Source organism: Macadamia integrifolia, chromosome 12, assembly GCF_013358625.1.
Source record: "Macadamia integrifolia cultivar HAES 741 chromosome 12, SCU_Mint_v3, whole genome shotgun sequence".
Classification (NCBI taxonomy): domain Eukaryota; kingdom Viridiplantae; phylum Streptophyta; class Magnoliopsida; order Proteales; family Proteaceae; genus Macadamia; species Macadamia integrifolia.
In genome coordinates this window covers 10,526,264-10,549,575 of record NC_056568.1, presented here as the reverse complement: position 1 = coordinate 10,549,575, position 23,312 = coordinate 10,526,264, and the positions used below count along the sequence as shown (strand labels likewise).

Below are 23,312 nucleotides of genomic sequence, written 5' to 3'. Positions count from 1 at the left end.
TTGAATCTAATGTTTAATCAAAATGCAAAGAATAGATAATCTCCAATTGGATTTGTGTCAGTGTAACTGGAAAATAAACATCTTGTGAACAATGGTCTTACAAGGCTGTTGAGCAAGCGGAGACATGGAGTCCACATAACAATCTCCAACTCATACATGAAATTTCTGTAAGGCATTCTCACCATAATCAACAGCTTCTCCAATTGTCCTGATCTGTACAAGCTTGTGTAGGAAAATGTCTTCCCTATGATCAGCATTCAATGCAGCAGCCAATTGCAGCACCACCTCTCGAAACTCATTTAGCTTTGTATCTTCTCTGGCTTCCACCTCCCAAATTTTCACCAGTTCCGGCAGTGTATCTGTAATGCACATGAAAAGACAAGAAAAGCTATATCAGTAAAAATATATGAAGCCCAATATGCTCTAACTAAATTCCACATTAAGCAATCCAAATCATTTTACAACCTAGGTTTTCTAACACTTGATCCAATAGAAGATGTAGTGCCAAGAATATTAGGGGCTATGGACCTTTCAATGAGTACCTCTTGGCCTTGAGTCAAAGATTTCAAATGTAGACTAATTTAAAAACCAGAGAAATCCAGTGGGAGATTAGTTTGATCAAGATCAGAAACAGGGTACAACCATAGTTGTCACGGCGCCAAGGTGAACCAAGATGTTGGAAGGCTGTCTAAGCACTTAGGCGACACGGCGCCCGCCTTAATGCGAATAAGGCGTCAAAAAAGATGCTAATATTTTTTTAATATATCTATTATATCTAGTATAACAATGATATAACTATTTTAAATTGCTTATAAAAAATCAACACTTTAAGCCATATCAAAATACAAGAAGCACTACTTTAAGCAACATCATGGGAAAAAAATTCACACTATAAGCAAACATCAAAAGACAAGAATCAACATTCAACATGAAAGTCATATCAATGCAAATTGCAAAATGATATATATATTTTCTAACATGAGAAAACACAACAAAAAATGAACAAAATATTCATAAAAAAGAAAAAACCTATAAATAAAATAAAAGGCTTAATAACATATAATTCCTAATGCAGAATTATAAAGAATACAATATTTAACTATTTAAGTATGTAGTTAGATCTACTTACCTCTATGATGCTCAAAACAAGTTCCACAAAGTCCATCATAAACCATGATACTTTAATTTTTAACCCCTTGTCAATCAATACATATAGTATAAGTTAGTGACACTAAGGCACTAAGCAACAATCCCATTGTTCCTCAATATACATGTATCATGATAGGTGATAGGTCGTGGGTTCGAATCCCACCTGGGGAGAATTAAAAACACCTAATGGAAATTGAAAAACATAAAAATAAACCAAAATGCTAAACTTTAGTAAGCTTTAAAGTTTAACTTTTAAAACAACAAAATAGACCATCAAGCTAAATTTTGTTCTTGTTTAACCATAATCAAGCTAACAAATCAACATCTACTTCTTCTCCCTCCTATTGTTGCTGCCCCATAGAATCAATTGGCCTATCACCAAATTCTTCATCAATATCTTCATCATCACGCACAACATCTTGGATCTCTTCTTCAACTTCATCATCTGACGATTCTTCAACAGTGGCCCTCCCCTTAACACGACATGTAACAAACATTGGTTGAACTTGTTGATCCTTGAGCCCTCCTAGGTAAATTACGGCCCCCAACCGATGTAGATGCACCAATTGCTCTATCAACATCTCCCAATGTGAGATTGTCTCAAGGATGGACTAAACCTCCATCTTTTTGCTCCCATGTTATCCATTCACTACTCTAATTCATTTCATCAAAAATTAATGGATCATAATTGTTTCCCTTTTCCCATCTTTCTTGGAACCTTGAATGAAGCCAACAATTATATTGGATATAGACTAGATCATTCAAGCGTTGATGTTCTAGTCTATTCCTCTTCTTAGTGTGAATTTGAATCCATAAATACCTCTTCATTTTAGTTAAGAAATAGATGTAAAAAATATAATTACAAACTAATATTTAAAATATACTTACAAAATCAAATGTGCTCCAGTTGCGAACCGAAAGCAGAGCAACAAAGGCCTAGTATGCGAATTGCATATCCTTGAAGTGTAAAGGCCGAAGATCCATGTGTTTCCCACCAAGAGACTATATATAAGAAAAAATTAGATACAGATATTGTTAAATACTCATTAAATTTTAAAAAAGAAAATTAGATACAGATATTGTTAAATATAGATCCTTCAGTGGCTGTCCGTTGTTTAATAGCCAAAATCATAGAAAAACTATCATCACATTTTCTGTATATTTGAGACTCACGTGTGATCTTGTCTTGCAGAGCTAACTTGGGCACAATTCTTTCAATCACTAACATGAATGCATCTTGTATTTTACACGATATTTTAAAAAGAAGTCTCTCATCACTGATGTAGTCAAAATATTTGCTAGCATTTAGGTAGAAGCCATCAGCATATAAAGGTTGATCCATTTGGCACTCCCAACGATCATCAACAATTGCTAACACATTTTTCCATGACCATTCTTTGTTGGTAAATTTTACTTTTATCCTTAAGACAACTAAAATTGGTTGGGATGCTATTAGGCAATCTAGTAAAATGTTTCAAAATGTTTGTGCAAGTATTGTATCCAATACTCTCTTGCTTGCCTTTGTCTTGGACAATTTAAAACTACTCCAATCATCAGAAACAAATAATTGCTTCAAAGCATCCTTGTGCTTGTACAGACTCTATAGTGTCAAGAATGAGGTAGAAAAACTTGTAACTCCAGATCTCACCAAATCCATCCGCTTTTTTTTTTTTCCTTAAAGCATCAAGTTTGTAATGTATGTAAATAAAATGCGTCATTGTTTTTTCTTACTCTATTGTTCTTTTATAAGCTTTCAACTTGCTAATATCCTCTTAACATGAGGTCCAAACAATGAGCTGCACAAGAAGTCCAATAAAGTTTACTCTGTTTTTGCATCAACATTCTACCAGCTGCAACATAATTAAATGCATTGTTTGTAACTACTTGTACTACATTATCCTCCCCAATTTCTTCAATTTTGCTATCAAGCATCTGAAATAACATGTCTGTTTATTGAGACTCACTAGATATATCCATAGAGCCCATAAAATAAGTCTCAATAGACAATTGACGAGGAAATTAATCAAGTGTCCTCTTCTGTAAATCCACCCATCAGACATGAGAGTGTAACCGTATTTTTTCCAGTAATCATCATATTTCTTTTTTATACATTCAATCGTTATTTTTTCATCATGTAACAAGGTCACTCTCAACTCATGATAAGGGTGCTTATATCCTAATCCAAACTGCGCAATGGCTTCAACCATCTCCTTAAAGCATCTTAACTTGATTATATTGAATGGGATGCCAACTTCATAAAACCATTTTGCAACATAAGAATTAGTTTTTTTTTTTACGTCTGCATTTGATCTTAAGCTGCTCTCTATTGTTGTCTGGGTAGAACCTTTAGACCTCCTCTCACCAACTATTTCTTCAGGAATCCACCGAAGATAAGAATCTATTGGACCCTTTACTGCGGTTGGTGTAATAACAGTAGCTCTATTCCTTTTGGAAGTTGTGCTAGAGCATGGCACAAGGTTAATTCTTGCAGAATTTCAGGAATCTCTAATTGAAGGCCTTAGTGCACCAAACTACAACTCCCCTCCACTTTCTATCTCCACAGACAACTCTCCCTGGTGATGATCAACTGTATAATCCTCATCAAAGAAATTTGGCTTCCTCTTTTAGTTACATATGATAGCTTCATGCATCTCTCTAGCGATTGCTACAGTTGTTTTTAGCACTTTGATATATCAACATACGCACCAATTAAATGTTGCTTAAGCCTTTTGATCGCTCCTTTGGCATCTTTTTCCCACAAAGTGAACATTGCAATAAGTTCTTCTCTTTAAGATCTGGCCAATATTCGTACTTCCACCCGGGGTCTTTTGATTTGGCCTTACTAGTTGGACCTTTGCTTGGATCACATGTTGATGCTCCAATGCTAGCAGGAGGTCCTCCACTGCCACTAGTATCCATATCTACTTGAATAAATTACACAAGCATAAGGATCAGCAACAAGAGAAACTAAGTAATAAAAAAAAATGGCCCTCTAGCCTCTACAGACAACAAAGCAACAGCACTAAGTAACAAGAAGTGGCAAAAAAAAAACCCCTCTGGCCTCTACAGACTACAGTAGCAACAGCACTAAGTAACAAGAAGTGGCAAAAAAAAAACAGAGAAGAAGCATTGCAGACGAAGATGAAGAACAAAGAAGTGGCAAAAAAAAAAAAGAGAAGAATTGCAGTACTACAGCACTGCAGAATGCAGACGAAGAAGAAGCAGCAGCAGAACTGCAGAAGGAAGGAGAAAAAGAAAAAAACATATACGTACTACATACCTGAAACCATGAGAGATCAGAGATTCCTTCAGCAGCTGCGTCAACCTGCTCCACTCCAGCAAAAATCTCTCCTACACCTTACGCCCTACCGTGAGATTCAGATTCAGATGAGAGTTGGAGAGAATTGAGAGATCGAGTGTTGTTGCTGCCTTCTTTCACGTTATATCTCCCTACCGTGAGATTCAGATTCAGATGAGAGTTGGAGAGAATTGAGAGATCGAGTGTTGTTGCTGCCTTCTTTCACGTTATATCTCCCCTTTTTTTTTTCTTTTCTTTTTCTTTTTCTTTTTTGGGTTCACTTAAAGAGTTAACTGATGCCATGCATCTCACCCCCTTTTTAAAACCTGCACTTCACCAACTAAGAATATTAGAATTGGGATATGCCAAACAAAATAATTACATGTTTAAGAAAAAAGAAAAAAAGCACTCACAAGGCGTACGCCTTTCTTTAAAAGGCGCCCAATGCGATGCCCAATGCGATGCCTTCCAGATGCCTTATCAACTAAGGCACCCACCTTTCCAACATGCAAAATGACATCCTTCACTTAGGCCCTAAAAAAAAACGCCTAGACGTCAAGGCCTTGACAACTATGTGTACAACAGTCCAACCAAAGGAGAAATTTGATTTCTCAAAATAGGGTATTCAGAACAACATAAATTTCTGTTCAAGAAATTCAGGAAATGTAGTACTTCAAACTTCAAATTGTTTGGACAGGCCAACGGCTTTTACAACTATTTATAGTATTTGATTGCCAATAAATAATAAAAATAGCAGTTGGATGGGGATAAGATAACCCATTGACCAAGCATAACAAATTAACAAGTCCCCAAATCTACTAAAAAACCACCTATAGAGATGGATATAAGAGATAATATTGAGATTGTTATACCCAATTTATCACTGAGAGGGGACGGTGAATCAATGATGCCTAAAATCAATTCCTGACAAAGTTGCCTCATGTGCAAACTTGTCTGCAAATACCTGGATGCCAAACACAAACCACAACACAAGGCAATACATGATTCAGCAGTATGCCTAACGCCACAGTGCAAATGACCTGAGCTACAACCTAAATCAAGCCTCAGTATAATGCATAATACAATTCTTACGATCGCACCCACGGTCAAGAGCACCAACCCAAATTTGTATCGTACCCACCACAAAGGAGCACTAGCCCCTAATTTGTGTAGCACCCACTACATGAGAACACCGACCCCCTTACAAGATTCAACACAACGCTTATCGTGTTTGGAGCTCCAATCCCAACTACGCTTGCCATGCACCCACACAACAATGCTTATAATGAAAACCTAAAAACATCAAGTCTACACAAATCAAGAATAGACTTGCATTCAATAATAAAAAAAAAAAAAAAGAAGAAAAGAAATAACAATCAATAGTGTAACCAAATAGCCTTCTTTGTCTTCAACCTGTAAATACCTATCAGACAAGGTGTGTCCTCCACGACATAGTTGTCAAGGTGTCAAATCGATCCAAGGCGGTGGAGGGGTGGCTAATCGATTTGGCGATGAATTTCCCGTTATGATGTTGCCATGGCAGTCAAATCGCCTATATGTCATTTTTTATTTTTCCTATTTTTTAAAGTTATTTAGTATGCTACTTTTTTATTTCCCCTATTTTCTAAAGTTATTTAGCATGCTACATGCCTATAATATATACCCTATAACATATAAAACTAACATTAAGCAACATCAAATAATCAAAAATCAACATAGCCCTATCAAAATCACCCTGCATTTTACAAAAAACGACCGCCTAGTGAATCAGGCATGACTTGGTGTCCATGGCAGTGCCATGGCGACGCCTATCAGCCAATAGCGGCAGCCATTTATGAGTCACGTAAATCGTAGTACTGCCATAAACTTCTTTTTCCGCCAGGGCGCCAAATCGCAGCCTTGGCGACGCCATGACAACTATGCTCCACGATCAACACATCAATCACCAATCATGTTAACAACATGAATGGGGAGAATGCTTGAATAATCTAACTGGTCACACAAGCCCTTTATTTATAATAAGCAAAAAAATATAAAAAAATTACAAGTATGCCCCCCCATCTAGCCGCCCCACACAAAATAAGGTCAGTGAAGGGGGGAAAGGACTAATGTGCCCCTACGGCACTTAAATACATATTCTAATACTCCCCCCTCAAGTTGGCACATAGTTATCACACATTCCCAAGTTGACTAAACAAGGATGAAACACTTTCCTGACTAACCCTTTAGTGAACACATCAGCTAATTGATCACCAGACTTCATAAAGGGAATACAAATCAAACCAACATCCAACTTCTCTTTGATGAAGTATTTGTCAATCTCCACCAGTTTGGTACGATCATGTTGTACTAGATTATGAGCAAAACTGATAGCATCCTTGTCATCACAATGGAGCACCATAGGAAGATAAACATGTACACCAATATCATTTAACAAAGTGCGAAACCACAACTCACAAATCTCTTGTGCCATAGCACAAAACTTTACTTCAGCACTTAACCTAGTCACCACATTTTACTTCTTGCTACGTTAGGTGACAAGATTCCCATCCACAAAGGTATAATAACCTGAGATGAACTTTTTTGTTAGGTGAACCAGCCCAATTAGCATCTATGTAGGCTTTAACTTTGAAATGATTATGAGGAGATAAAATGATCCCTTTTTCCTAGAGCTGATTTTAAGTACCTCAAGTTACATGTAACTGCCTCCATGTGGGGGAGGAATAGGGATCATACATAAACTGACTTACCAAGCTAACAGCCACAACAATATCAGGCAATGTGTCAGAGAGAGATCAGCTTTACAACCAACTGTTGATAACAACCTTTGTCCACTAGTTCACCCTCCTTTTCATTGAACCGAGTATTAGCTTCCACAGGAGTATCAGAAGGATGACAACCCAAAAATCCAACTTCAGATAACAGATCAAGAATGTACTTCATCTGAGAAAGAAAGATGCCTTTAGAGGACCGAGCAACTTCAATCCCAAGAAAGTAATTTAGTTTTCCAAGATTTTTATCTCAAAACTCTTGAACAATAAAGCTTTTGAGGGGACCAATCTCAACACTTGCATTCGTGTTACCACAATGTCATCATATAGACAATGAGCATAGTAACTCTATCAGAAAACCTTTTTATGAACAATATGTAGTTAGTATTACTCTGCTTGTGCCCCCCACAGACATCATTGCCTTGTGAAACCTTCCAAACCATGCCTGAGATGACTGTTTCAACCCATAGTGAGCATGCTTCAATTTGTAGACGTTGCCCTGAGTTCCCTCACTAGAGAATCCTGGTGGAATATCCACGTACAGTTCCTTATAAAGCCATCCATGGAGGAAAACATTTTTAACATCAAGTGGTTAGAGATCCCATCCCTAATTTACAGCACATAAGAGAAAAACTCGCCCAAAAGCCTGCTTAGCAACCGGAGCAAATGTCTCCTGGTAGTCGATTCCATATGTCTAAGTGAACCTTTTAGCCACCAGCCTAACTTTGTACTTGTCCACTAACCATCCAATTTTTTCTTCACCACGAACATCCATTTACACACAACTGGTCTCTTTCCAGGAGGAAGAGTGACAAGTTCCCATATATCATTCTTTTTTAGATACACCCTATCCAAATTCATCTTTGCCCTTTGAGCAAACAGCTTGGGTTGCATAAACATTAATAATTTTGACCACCTCTTTATCTAACACCAACCGAAATCCTATCTCCCACCCTTTTAACATCCACCCTATCATTCTTTAGGTCTTTATCCATGACTATGCCAACTCCACCCCTACCACTTTGGTCACCCAAATAACATAGTTTCAAGTTATCCAACATCTTAGCTTTATTACCTTTCCATCTAGTCTCTTGGATACCTGCAATGTTAATCCTCCTCCTCCTCGATAACATCTATCAACTCCAAACTCTTGCCTGTCAATGAACCAATGTTCCAGGAAGCACATCGAATTCTCCATTTATGGCCAACATTCTTTACTTGCCCCTGTATGTGCTGCAAAGTGAATCTTTATCGTGCTTCATTTGCATGGGTTGCCCTGGCAACAAGATAAAAGGACATAGAACAAAGAAAGAAAGATAATGAAATGTGATTCGAAAATATGGTGATCCATGCAAAGGGTGGATCGGTTGGATATAATAAAATGTCGGTTGCCTACCTGACACACTAAAAGTAAATCTCTAAGGAAAGAAAAACAAAAGGACACAAGTATAGAGAAATGGCTCCCAGCACATTAAACAAGGACTCTCAACATATAAAGGGAAAGCAATGACATAACCTAGGATACAGCGTATGATATTGCAAGATTCTATACAACACATACATCAAACCAAAACCACTATATACCGTATGCAAGACAATATGGAAAGCTAGTAAATCTCAATATCCAATATACGTAAAAAGAGAACGAGACTAATAACAAAAGAAATAAAACTCCCATCGCCTCTCCCCAAATAACTCGAATAACAGTTGTAAGAGACGCAGATAGCACAAATGGAATACATTAAAAAAAAAAAAAAAAAAAAAAAAAAAAAAAAAACCAGACACAGCAGATCAAACAAAGCAAGATAATGCGACAGATAAGTCCATAAGTAAACAGATGAGCATTTAGCAAAAGCATACAGAAGATGACAGCCAATAATCCAAAAGTAAATATATAAGCATACAATGTCAATGGAAAAAGGAGAGAGTGAGGGGGAATCCCTTACGACACATATACTCTGAGCTCGTAATGAGGCTGGTCAAGTAGAAACTCTACTGAAAAATCCAACACGATGTAGGCTGCGCCCAAGGTTGTGTCACACAGCGGTGAAGCGGCATTGGGGTGCAACACTAACCAGGCAAGTGGGAAGGTTGATTGTAGGGATGGGGATGGAAGCAAGGTTAATGTCATGGAAGCGGGAGTGAACAGTGTAATCCTTGGTAGGCTCGAGTTAAGATCAAGGAGAATCAAGGGAAAGGAATCAAGAGAGGGTACAGTAAATCAGTTTGTGGGGAGGTGGATTCGATGGAGGTGTAGGGATAGTGGTGTGAAAGGGGGCCAAGGACAGAGAAGGAGTTTGAAGGAGGGTAATGAATAGCAACTGCGAGCACAGAGGAACTGTAGGGAGAAAATTGTGGGGTGCCCAAACAAACAGATGTAGCAGGTTAGTAGCAAGATGGTCTTTTTTTTTTTTTTTTTTTAACTCACTCGTAAGAACCGGAGAGAAACTCAGGGGAGGAGAGAAAATTGGAGGTGGGAGAGGAGAGCCAATCCTGGAGGGCGGGAAAAAACAGAGACAAAATTGGAATGGGGTCATTTTCTTACTTGAGAAAGGGGGGAAAATCGGAGCTGGGAGATATAAGAAACTTAAGGGGAAATAGATGCTGGGAGAGGGGAGAAACTCGTGAGAGAATCAGAGTAGGCAGAGAGAGAGAGAGAGAGAGAGAGAGAGAGAGAGAGAGAAGCAGGAGAAAGAAGGATTGAGGGAGAGAGAGATGAGAAGGGGAGGGTCAAGGTATAAATGCCTGGCTTGGTTATGCCTTAGGTCACCGTTGCCTAAAGTGGGGGAGGGGATGGAGTGCCGATGAACATTAGCGAGAGGTAGCCATTAGCAGGTTCGCAAGTATCCACTATCCGAATTCGATCCGATATCCGACAATATTTCAATTTTTGAAATCTTTTTTTTTTTCTGATGAATAAATAATTCATTACCAAGTAGAAGAAAGAGTATAAAAAAGGGGGGAGAAGCAAAGCCCAAAGGGCATAAACCCTAGAAAAAGAGGGCTAGAAACAAGCAAAGCCTACAAGGAACATCACGAGGGGGGACTGACAAAATGGAAGGAGGGAGACCCTAAGAGAAAACAATAAGCTTGTTCCCTGGGGAGCTTCTAACAGTACCACGCCGAGGCTTTGGATTTTGTCGGTGACATCAAAGCAAGTGGCCTTCCAAATCTTATCAAATGATCTAGAGTTGTTAATCCATCTACGTATATTCTGTTCCATCCAAAGGTGATTTATGGTGGCACAGAAGGCAAGCTTTCCAATGGTGTCACAGATAATAGAGCCAGCAAAAATCATGTCAATCCAAATCCATTCACGACTCAAGGGAAGGATTCTTCTTCTAGCAAGCCACAGACTGAGGACCTTTTTCCAAACTGTGGAGGAGAAGGGGCAAGAGAAAAAGAGATGGCCAGCATCTTTAGTGGCGTTCCAGTATAGACAAGAGGAGGGGACCTGAATATGCTGGTAGAGAAGGAAAGACTGCGTAGGGAGGCAGTTGGAGATGGCCTGCTAGGCTGTGAAGCTATGAAGTGGAATGTGGCCTTTAAACCAGATGATGTTTCTCCAACGAATAGGACCTTTGGACCAAATTAAATCCCGAGCCGGGGCGGAGCTAAACAAGCCAGAACGAGAAGAGAGCCAGGATATTTTATCCTCTCTTCCCCGGGTGAGGACCAAAGATCAGCGAGGGAGGGAGGGGAAAAAGGGGGAGACCAGATTCCATTAGAGATAATGGAGGCAACAAAGGCATTCCTGCTCAAACCCAAAAAGTAGGTGGCTTTAGGGGTAACAATAGAAAGGAGAATCCCTGCAGGGTGCCAGTGGTCAAGCAAGAGATAAGTCGAGGATCCATTTCCAATGGATGAGGTGCTGGCTCAGATGGCAATGGGCCTACTGCTAAGGATGTTACGCCAAACCCAGAAGGCATCCAGGGAGAGGGGGCAAACCACAAGGAGTCATTTTTTAGAGGGATAAGTATTTAAACTCTTATACCTTAAGGATTCGGATATCCAAATTTGAATCTGATAGTATCTGATTAAACATTTTAATCTATAAATATAAATAAAAATAGTATTAAAAATAATGCACAATTATTTCTACGTGATGAGATTATGAATAAACATAAAATAAATAATGGAGAGGGATAGGCACATCGCACGGGTATGGTAAGCTAGCGGGCAGCACCAATGGGGGCACGGCATGTGGCATCATATAGGAGGGGAAGAGGAGTCATTTCAAAGAGGCGAAGAGAGAGATAGACACGACAAGTGCTAGCTTTTATAGTATACCAACGGTCTGCCCAGACTATTCCCATACATAATACATATAAAGCCTAAGTGTTAAGGATATCCAAATTTGAATCTGATAGTATCTGATTACACATTTTAATCTATAAATATAAATAAAAATAGGTATTAAGAATAATGCACAATTATTTCTACTTGATGAGATTATGAATAAACATACAATACATAATGGAGATAGGCACATCGCGTGCGTGTGGTAAGCTAGTGGGCAGCAGCAATGGGAGCACAGGATGGGGCATCATACAGGAGGGGAAGAGAGAGATAGACACGACAAGTGCTAGCTTTTATAGTATACCGGCGGTCAGCCCAGACTATTCCCATACATAATACAAATAAAGCCTAAGAAAAAAATATGATTTGTAGATTCCACCGCATGATAGCACAGATTACATCTTGACACAATAGGAACCATCCTCTTAATTACATTAGCATATGCAGGAAAGTAATTATTAATCAACCTCCGACCAAATAAAGATTGCTACTAGACAAACCTTTATGCCAAATCAAAGATGACCATGTGACCTTGAGATGCTTCAACCAAACACACTCCCAAGTAGCTTGAATAGAAAACTTTCCTGCCTGAGAGGGGCACCAAATTCGCTTGACCTCACAAGCCATAGAAGGCAGCGGAATCTCAGGGATCAAAGCACAGATGTTCTTCAAAATATCATACTGTACCGCTAGAATTTTCCACTCCCCATCAACAATAAAATCCGCAACCTTCACTGAAAGGGAAGAAGTTAAAGAATCATCAATGGACAGAAGCTCCACAATAAAAGAACTACTCAACCATTTTTCTTTCCAAAAACTGATATTAGAGCCATCCCCACTAACCCATCTCTCATTGTCTGACACCAACTTCTACACCTTTCGAACACCAGGCCAGATCGAGGATGAATTGGAACTAGACTTCAAATCCCCCTCATGTGACAAGTACTTAACTGTTGAAAGGGGTAATGACTTGCGTCTAATATGAAACCAACCCTCTTTATTTATAACAATGGAAAGAAGGTTCTAAAGAATTACAAGGACCATTAAACCCCTTAGGGTCCGTTTGGTAACTGACACTTCCCCTAAAACCCATAAAACCCATTATCCCCCTCAAGTTGGTGCATAGATATCACATATGCCCAACTTGTGATAATAGGATGAAACATCTTACTACTAAGACCTTTAGTAAATACATCGGCCAGTTGTTCATTACTGGGAACAAAAGGCACAGTGATAAGTCTAATATCCAGCTTCTCTTTGATGAAGTGTCGATCGATGTCCATATGCTTGGTTCGATCATGCTGGACAGGGTTGTGAGCAATGCTAATGGTAGATTTGCTGTCACAAAAGAGCTTCATAGGAAGGGTAGCAAGAACAACTAAATCAGTGAGAACATGAAGCCATAGGAGCTCACAAATGCCATGTGCCATAGCACGGAACTCTGCTTCAACACTTGAACGGGCAACCAAGACTTGCTTTTTGCTTCGCCATGTAACAAGGTTATCACCAACAAAGGTGTAATAACCAGTAGTAAACCTGCAGTCATCAGGGGAACTTTCCCAATCCACATCTGTGAAGGCCTCCACCCTAAGGTGATCATGAGGAGAAAAAAGGATGCCACATCCTGGGGTAGATTTCAAGTACCGGAGAATACATAGCACAGCTTCCATGTGAATCAAGGAGGGATCATACATGTACTGACTAACCAGGCTGACGGCAAGTGCTATGCCAGGGTATGTAAGAGAGAGAGAGATCAACCGCCCCACTAATCTCTGATATCTCCCATTATCTACTGGATCACCTTCCTAGCTACTCAGGTGACCATTAGCTTCAATAGGAGTGTCTGCCAACTTACACCCCAACATGCCTGTCTCAGAGAGAAGATCAAGCACATACTTCCGCTGAGACAAGTAGATCCCACAAGAAGACCTGGCAACTTCAATGCCGAGGAAGTAACAAAGTTGTCCTAGGTCTTTGATCTCGAATTCTTCACTCAAGTATCTCTTGAGGCGAGAGATTTCTGCCAAATCATCGCCAGTAACAACAATATCATCTACATAGACTATTAGGATAGCAATCTTCCCACCAAATCTCTTGATGAACAGAGTGTGGTCGGCATTGCTTTGAGAGTAACCTGTAACAATCATAGCCTTATGGAAACGTCCGAACCAAGCACGAGGGGATTGCTTCAGTCCATGCAAAGCACGCTTCAGCTTGCATACCTTCCCTTGGGTTTTGGAGCAAGTGAACCCAGGAGGAATGTCCATATACACTTCCTCCTCAAGTTCCCCATGAAAGAAGGCATTCTTCACATCTAACTGCCGGAGATCCTAATCTAAGTTGGTGGCACAAGCCAATATAACACGAATTGTGTTCATCTTAGCAACTGGAGCAAAAGTCACCTAGTAGTCAATCCCATAAGTCTGTGTGAAGCCTTTAGGAATAAGTCTGGCCTTGTACCGATCCACTGTACCATCAGCCTTCTGTTTGACCATAAAGATCCACTTGCGCACAACTGCCTTCTTTTGTGAGGGAAGACACTCCAGATCCCATGTGTCATTCTTCTTCAGAATCTACATCTCTTCAACCATAGCTGCCTTCCATTGTGAGTCTGCACTCGCTTCCTGCAAAGTATGAAGAATGGACACAGAGGAAAGAGAAGACACAAAACTATAGTAAGAAGAAGAGAGTGAGTCATAAGAAACAGTTTTAGCAATAGGATGTAAAGTACAAAACCTAATGCCTTTACGAACAGTAATAGGCAACTCAAGAGACTGATCAACAGAAGAAGGAGCATTACCAGGGTCCAAGGGGATAAGATCAGGCTCGAGAGGAGGCGACTAGTATGGTAGGGTAGATGCTAGATGTGTAGTGGTCTGAGTCTGCTCTCTGCGACTATACACACGTATCTCTGCCCTAGGCATAGTAGGGGAAGTAGGAGTGTCACTCTCCCCCTGAAACGGGATACTAGCAGGGATAGCAATTTCGAGAGACGGCGGCACATCTTCCACAATGGAAGGAGACTCCCCCCGAAGAGGTGTCGCAGTGTAGTATGATGCAGATTCGTGAAAGACAACATCAATAGTCACAAACCAATGCTGAGTAGGAGGATGAAAACACCGATAGCCTTTCTGAGTAGGAGCGTACCCCAGAAAAATGCATCGGAGACCACGAGGATCAAACTTTCCATTAGGATGATGATCGCGAGCATAGCAAACACTACCGAATACCTTAGGATGAATAAGAAAAGCAGTGGAACCTTAGAGAAGATCCAGAGGGGAGCGGAAGGTATGGACCCAAGAAGGCATTCAGTTGATAAGAAAGGCAGCAGTAAGAATTATGTCGCTCCAGTTTTGGGGACAAGTATGCATCTCAAACATCAGAGAACGTGCTACCTCACAAAGGTGGCAATTCTTTCGCTCAGTAACCCCATTCTGAGCCGAAGTATCCACACAACTAGTCTGATGAATCATCCCATGATCGGAAAGGTAAGCTTGAAAGGATCCTTCAAAGAATTCCTTGCCATTGTCGCTTCGAAGGACCTTAACGGTAGCACTGAACTGAGTCTGAACCATGCGGTGAAACTATTGAAAGCAATAGAAGGTCTCGCCCTTGATTCTCATCATATAAACCCAAGTAGTCCGAGAATGACAATCAATAAAAGAGAAACCATCGATAACCATTGACAGACACATAGCTGGATGGACCCCAAATATCAGAATGTATCAATAAAAAAGGAGTGGTACTTTTATTTCCAAAAACAAAATAAGTGATTCGAGTTTGTTTGGCCAAAACACATGCCTCACAAAAATACTGACTCGAATTATCATTTTTAAAGAAAAAACTCTAGCTAAAGTTCCCCAAGGGGGATGTCCCAACCGACGATGCCACTGCAGTAACTCAGAGATGGGAGGTGAGTAAATGTCTAAAGAGCCTGACCAGAGACCAACGTCGAGTCATCAAGCAGATACAGACCACTACGTACCCTACCAGAGCCAATCGTTGCCCCTATCACCAAATCTTAAAAACACAGTGAGATGGGAAAAATGTGACTTCACAATTAAGACTAGAAGTAAGACTACTAATGGACAAAAGGTTAGTGGGAAAAGAAGGAACATGCAATACAGTAGAAAGGGATAAAGAGGGGGTACAGCTACCAGAGCCCTTCCCCAGAATAATGAAATAAGTCCCATTAGCCAATTTGACCTTACCATTACCAGGACAAGTAGTGTATTGTGAAAAAAAAAAGACAGGCGGCCAATCATATGATCAGAAGCCCAAGAGTCTGTAATCCAAGGGGTAGAAGGGACAGACATAGTATGGCCACAAAAGGAGATACCTAACCCAGAAGGGGTAGAATGAGGAGAGCTTACAATGGCAGGTGTATGAGAGTCGGGACGTGTCAAGAGGCGCCGGAGGGCAGTAAGCTCGTCAGATGATAGCGAGGCTATTGAGGAGCTAAAGAGCAGTCAAAGTCAAGGCTCTTAGTATAGTTGGCCTACCCAGAAATACCGGCACGACCCTTCCCTCGCCCGTTTCCAGATGTATCAGCAGGACGGCCATAAAGCTTCCAGCAATGCTCCTTGGTGTGATGCTCCTTCCCACAATAATCGCATTTCACTGAGTCCTAGTAAAGCCACCAGACTTTGGGGTTGCACCAAGGGATTGAGTGCCAAAAACAATGTAGATCTCTAAGTAGGAGTGGCAGCTTGCTATGGAAGCATAGTGGTACGTCGACTGTCCTCAAGTTGGATCATAGCATAGGTTTGATCCAAGGTAGGAAAGGGGTCACGACTCAAAACCTGGGACTGCAATTGATCAAACTCCATATTTATATCTGCCAAAAAGTCATAGACCCTGATCTTGTCCTCTCGCTTCTAAAACTTGGTGACATCTTTAGGGATGGAATGAGTATACTCATAGAAATCCAACTCAGTCCATAGTTCCCACAACTCATAGTAGTATTGTGACAGAGCAAGCCCTCTCTACCTTAGATCACGAACCTTTTGATAAAGTTCAAAGACCTGAGCATCATTCCCCGCTTGGGAATAGATATCCTGGATAGACTTCCAAATCTTCGCAGCGAAGTCAAGGAGGAGATAGCCATGTGAAAACTGTGGTAACATAGAGTTGACAAGGAAGGCCACAACCAGAGAGTTGGCACACTCCCACTTGTCAATCTCAGTACCAGTGGTCGGACGCTTCGTGGTTCCAGTGAGGTACCCATAATAGCCATGGTACTTGATGAGATGCAGACCGAGCGTGACCACATAAGGTAGTTTGTGCCAAAGCTTGATAGCACAAGGAGGAAAGGTAGGAAGAGCCGTGGTGTCTCCGCCAGTAGAAGTAGATGAAATGGTAGACATGGTTGCAACCCAAAGGGGCAGTACAAATAGAAGAGACACTATCCGGAGATAGAAAAAGCACCAAAATAACCAAAAAAAGCTAAAAAACCCAAAAATCGATAAAAGGGGAAAATCTTGAGAAAACGATTTTGGGGATAGCTCTAGAACAGAGACCTCAAACGAAAAAGTGGTCATTACATACCACCACAAAGATAAGAGGCACCAATCGCAATAAACATCTAGACGATCGGAGCATCGAGCGGGGAAATAGCATCTCAGCAATGAAAAAACATTCTTAGGGAGAAATCCCTAAAAAAGTGATGAAAAAAAAAGGTTCTGGGTCTCTCAGATCATTGTAGAAGAGAGTCTGAGAGCCCAGGGGAAGGATGGGAGGAGGCTAGAAACCCTCTTTGTGGTTTAAAAAGCTCCCACCAAGAGAGAGAAGCAGATGAAGAGAGATGGAGGGAGGCGCAAATGAAGGAGGCGCTGGGAGAGAAAGCGAGAAATGAGAAAGAGGCAAAGAAATGGAGAAGAGGGAGAGCCCTTAGGGTTTCGGATCCTAAGGCTCTGATACCATGTTGAATGGGGTAATGACTTGTGTCTAATATGACACCAGCCCTCTTTATTTATAACAATGGAGAGAAGATTCTAGAAAATTACAAAGACCATTCAACCCCCTTAGGGTCCGTTTGGTAATTGACACATTCCCTAAGACCCATAAAACTTATTATTATAACATTAACCTTGCATAAACAAACCAAAGGATGTCTCATCCATCTTGAAGTCCAACATGACTTTGATAACAAAGCCAAGTTTATATCTTTGAGCCGACGTATCCCCAAACCTCCTTCACATTTAGGCATGCCCATAGAGCTAAATTTGCAGAAATTACCCTTGGAGAATCAAGATCACTACGAAGTTTTTCATCCACTTCTCCATCAAAGAAACCAGAGACGCCGCCACAAATACACAGAGAAGTAGTTGTGAACAGTTATACTTGGATAGTTTACATTATCTAACAATCAATATCAGTAATTAAACTTGAATCTGAAAGAACTACAGGCACTAAGAAGGGTTAAAAAGTGAAGGGAAAAATGTTATGCAATCTTTTGTGCCAATAAAAACATAACAAGAAAAGGTCAAAGTGTCTTTCTTTATTTGTCTCAACTCTGAATTGTATAACTATACCATAATGGAACCCTCATTCTGGATAAACAAAATGATTCCATAGTGTTAACTCCTTCCTTTCCCTTTCTGTCCAGTACTTCAATATGAAACATAACAAATCTAAAGATCTTAACTTAATGTCTTCGAATACTTCAAAGACAAGGACTCAAACTAAATGGGTCCTTGTCTCTCCCAAATATTGATATTAACAATTAGGAAATGCTCAAACTGATAGAGAACCAGAAGAGATATAAAGAAACACAGTGCATTAGCAAGCAACTTACCAGAATCAGGGAACACAGACCCCATTTTATCCAGTCCACAATGATACACCCAAATGCCATGGCATCATAATCACCTCAGCAACCTCAAAATCAATACCCGGCGCAGTCAATGCCTTGATCTGTATCTGATAAACTTGGTCACTATGCCTCCCTTCTCATCAGATGGCACATTTATCCTTCCAAAGGGAAAAGCACCAAACTGTTCCTCTTGGCAGCAAGAGGAAAAAAAAACAAGCCAACCATTTCCAGATAGCTATCCAAAAATAAAATAAAAACTAAGATTAGAAGAAAGAAATAATATTCCCAAGGAAACAAATTCCTCTAAAGAATATACAGAAAAAAGTCGACTCAATTACTTCTTTGATTATGTCATCAATGATCAACTTGTAATTTTCCAGCATAATTGAAGAATAGCATCACCAATAATCTCCACAAGAACAATTCCCATCCTTGAAATGATGGAAACGATTTGAATCCCTCACAACAATCTCCCTCACCGTGATCCTTGATATGAGCTTGGTAGCATTATGACAATCCCCACAAACCCGCAAATTCTTGAAAATCTGAATAGGAGCATTGGGCGGGGTGTTAATAATCCCATATGCAATAGCCAGCCTCTCACTATGACTCATGAGGATATGCTCCTTCTCATCTTCCTCGACATCCTGTAACACGAAGCTAAAATCGGGCACATAACCAAGGCTCTTCATCTTAGCCAATAGTACCCCCAACTCATTGTAGATCTCCTCAATTTGTGGGTGAGACCGATTCCCAGTATAAAATACACTGACTTTATTTTTCAGCTCAATTGAGCTCCAACCAGGGGTCTTCTTCAATCCTCTAGATTTGGCCAGTGATCTTACATTGTCGACCACCTCCCACTTCCCAATGTTAGCATATATATTTGATAATAAAATATAGTAGCCAACATTCTCCGAATCCACTTCAAACAAGCGATCTGAAGCAAAGGTCCCCAATTCAACATTGCCATGAATCCTGCAAGCACCAAGAAGAGCACCCCAGATGGAAGCATCGGGTTTAACAGGAATGTTCTTTATAAACTCATAGGCACAGTCCAATTGCCCTGCTCGACCAAGCAAGTCCACCATGCACCCATAATGCTTCAAACTAGGCACAATCCCATAGCGCTTCTGCATCAACTGAAAGCACCATTGTCCCTGGTCAACCAAGCCTGCATGACTACAGGCTGACAACAGAGATACAAAGGTGACATGATCAGGCTTAACCCCCTCATTTTGCATTTTCTGGAAAAGCATTAGTGCTTTCTCACCATGTCCATGAATTCCGTGACTTGATATTATAGCATTCCATGGGACCGAACTCCTCTGAGGCACTTCAAGGAATAAGTGCATTGCATCATCTAACCTCCCACATTTGGAGTACATGTCTATAAGACAAGTACCCACGAAAACATCCATATGGAGGCCGGTCTTAATTGCTCGTCCATGGATTCTCATACCATGTTGCAAGGCTCCCAAGTGGGAGTACGCTGGCAGAATGCTTACCAATGTTCCTTGGTCTGGTAGTATTCCCCTGCAGCCTTCAAGCAAGTGGTAAACCTCGACAGCTTCACTTGCAAGACCATTTTGAGTATAACCTGTGATTAAAGTATTCCACGAAATCACATCTTTGACCTGCATTCTTTCGAAGACTTTTCTTGCACAGTCAATATTGCTCAATTTAGCATACATATCAACAATTGCATTGCCAATGACAGTATCTTCAGCAAGCCAACCCCGCCTCATGATAAAACCATGTACAGCCCTGCTGTTTTGACAATCCCCAGATTGAGCAACTATGGATGCTAAGCTCACAAGGGTCAATACATCGGGTTGAAAACTGTTCTGCTTCATCTCAACAAAAAGGTCAAGAGCCATAACTATGTCATTGTTCTGCTCATGTGCCGCAATCATTGAGTTCCATGATACCAAATCTCTCACCAACATTTGATCAAAGATACGACTTGCAGACCCCAAGCAGCCTAATTTGGCATACATGTTAATCAAAGCATTGGACACAAACACATCAAAATCCAACCCATGCTTGATAACATACACGTGAATCAACATTCCCATCAAAAGATTGTCCAAAGGAGCACAAACAGGAAGAACACTCGAGACGGTAACTGAATCCATCTTCACTCCTTCCCAACTCATATCCTCAAACACATCCAACGCCTCTGCAGCCTTCCCATTTTGACAAAATCCCGAAATCATTGCATTCCATGACCCCAAATCTCGAACATGCATTTTATCAAACACCCTATGGGCATCACCCACAAGCCCAAGCCTTGAATACATGTGAATCAAAGAAGCAGCCACGAAGACATCCGGGTCAAAACCCAATTTCAAAACCCAACAATGAATCTTCCTGCCATCACCTAGATCATTACAAGCCTTCAACACCACAGGGAAAGTAAAGAAATCAGGTCGAACACTCGATGTTGAGAGCAACTGGTAGTAACAGTCCAGGGCTTCATGGAAACAACCATTACGAACATAACTAGAGATCATCGAATTCCAGGAAAAGATATTTTTCTTATGAATCTGTTTGAAGGAAAGGCCAGAAGATACGATATCGCCAACATTGGCATATAGGTTGACAAGCCTGGTCGAAAAGAAGATGTTTTGGGCATTCCCAGAAACCAAAAGAAGTGCGTGGAGGCATTTGGTGAGGTGGACTTTTGTGCAGGAGAGGAATAGAGAATTGAAATTGAAGTTTTTGGTCTTGTTCTCGAGCCCATTATCTGGTGAAGCTTGCAGAGATGCGAGTGCTGCTGCATAGGACAATGGGTAACAGGGATGGAACAAGAACAGAACATTTGAGATTCTCTTAGCATTCAATAGCCGTATCAATCTGAGTTTCAAAACCATATATGAATATCAGACTCTGCACACATCAGACAGAGAGTGAGAGTGATAGTGATTATATACAAGGATTTTGAGTTTCTTCGAGTTAAAATAAAGGATTGAGACATGAGAAGCAACTCTAATTTTTTATCAACAACATGGAGGAGCTGTCCAATCAAACCCAATATCAGTTTACTTCAAGCGTACTCTTACCCATAGTAAGTTCTGGAACGGCAATAATACAGAACGGATACATACAGAAATTTAAACAGACTATACAGCAATAATACTTTTCAAAAGTACAGTACAATAAAGCACGTACTGCAATATATGGTACATGTTTAATACAGTTGCTCTATAAAAATACGGAGCAAATACTGGGTTTATTCTGATATAAAGAATGAACCAAACTGATTGTTTGCAAATAAATTTCTAAACTAAAACTGATTGTTTGCAACTAAATTCTAAGCTCCTATGATTTCATGAAAAGGATACAATAAATGCTATTTCATAACAGATGTAGAAGGATGCAATGTCATTTTGTAACAGAACAGATATATAAGGATAACGAGTTAGTGTCAATTTGTAAAAAAAATATGTTATTTAACAAAAAGAAGCAGTGTCATTTTGTAACAGAACAGATGTATAAGGATACAGAAGTACAAATATATGATATTTCAGAAGTAATTCCGCACCAGCTGAGTATTTGGCATTGAATGTTCTTTTTTGTTGTTCCTCTTTCCAACCTAAAGACGAAAAGTCTCCATGGAAAAACAAAACTCCATGAAGCACCCACGGCCGGGTTTGGTCCTTTGGAGATTGCTAAGTTAATGGTGCAGAAGGAGGAGAGCCTTGTCCGCCATGACAGCAATTCCATGGGAGAGATAATACATTATATTGGGCAGAAGCTTGTGGACAGACGGCAATGTTAAGGTTCCTAAACATGAAAGCAACAATGAATCATCACCCAACACCCCCCCCCCAAAAGAAAAAACAAAAAAGAAAATTAGAAGCTATGATGACCCCTCGGATTGAGAAGAAATATTGATATTGACTCTTCAATTCATCATGCGGCTGTAATGGGGGAGGTTTATTGTTTGTGTAGTACTACTTGATCATATGGTCTCTAGCTACTTCAATAACGATAGAACAAGGCTTATTTTGAACATATATTAAGGAACAGAGACTCGCCGGAGTAGAGGAAGGTACTTACCGAAAAGAGATTCGCAGACTGCCGATGCAATCAAGGAACAATGCTCCCGCCGCTGCAATAGCCGATACGGGTTTCTGCAATTGATTGGAAGAGAAACGGAGAAGAGGAAGGGAGAAAGAGGTATTGAGTCTATTAACTGTCTCCAACAGTCCCCAGTCTCCAGTCGCCGGTAGCCGGTCGCCGGTCCCCGGAGACGGAGAAGAAGGGAGCAACGGTGGGCTAGGGTTCCAACTTGGAACTTTCAAATCCTGGTTTGGTATTCTGAAGGCTTGGGGTTTCGGGTTCCTTCGTACGATAGAGTTTAACTAATTTGTTTTTTCCTTTACGTATTATACACATATTATCTCCGGCTATAATACTTTTGACTTTTAAAAATCACGTATTACACCGTATGTCTGTATCTATGTAATTCTGAAGAGGAAATTTGTTTACTGAGGGGACTGTGAAAAAGGAAAATGTTTTTTCACAGAAAAAAAAACAGAAGGAAATGAGAGCGACTTTGCAAAGGAGAAAGAACGTTACCATTTTCCACAATCCCCCAGTTTCGGGGGCTATGAAAAGACATTCCTACCCTTTGAAATCATGGATTGTATCTGGGTAATGTGGCCAATGGGGAATGCGAACAGATAGCATTCTTTTCTCTTATAAAACGATATATTTTTAAGAGAAAACTACACTCCCTTCTCTTGTAGTTTGCACCAATGTCATTTCCTGCCTCATTGAGTTTAAAATTACTTTCGTTCTCTGTGGTGTTAACAGTGTTAGAGATGCAACTCAAATGACTAATCTACGCTCATCTTGCTTATCTAAATATTAAACTCAAATTAAAGAACTCTCATATAACGACTTCCCTTTTAAAAATCAAAAGAAAAAAAAAATCATTTAAAAAGATTAAAGCCAATAAAGAAAAAAAAAA

The 23,312-nt window shown here is 40.2% G+C and overlaps 1 protein-coding gene and 1 pseudogene across 6 annotated transcripts; both read right to left on the bottom strand.

Annotated features, from left to right (window-relative positions):
* LOC122058337 (pentatricopeptide repeat-containing protein At4g33990) lies at positions 1-22,713 on the bottom strand. Of its 6 annotated transcripts, none has more exons than XR_006133723.1 (5): positions 22,397-22,713; positions 18,670-21,223; positions 18,314-18,566; positions 12,018-12,251; positions 1-359 (listed from the first exon to the last, which is right to left on the bottom strand). XR_006133723.1 is itself a non-coding variant. In XM_042620982.1 (2 exons), exon 2 carries the CDS (start codon positions 21,205-21,207, stop codon positions 18,730-18,732), a length of 2,478 nt encoding a protein of 825 aa, XP_042476916.1. In that variant the 5' UTR covers positions 21,208-21,223; positions 22,397-22,713; the 3' UTR covers positions 18,568-18,729. The 6 variants fall into 6 exon arrangements, 1 of the variants encoding a protein (XP_042476916.1); XR_006133725.1 differs by lacking the exon at positions 12,018-12,251 and adding an exon at positions 2,038-2,151; XR_006133724.1 differs by lacking the exons at positions 1-359; positions 12,018-12,251 and adding exons at positions 4,604-4,773; positions 4,861-4,981.
* A 507-nt stretch (positions 22,714-23,220) lies between these two features.
* The window catches only part of LOC122058012, a 1,007-nt pseudogene continuing 915 nt past the window's right edge, over positions 23,221-23,312 (bottom strand).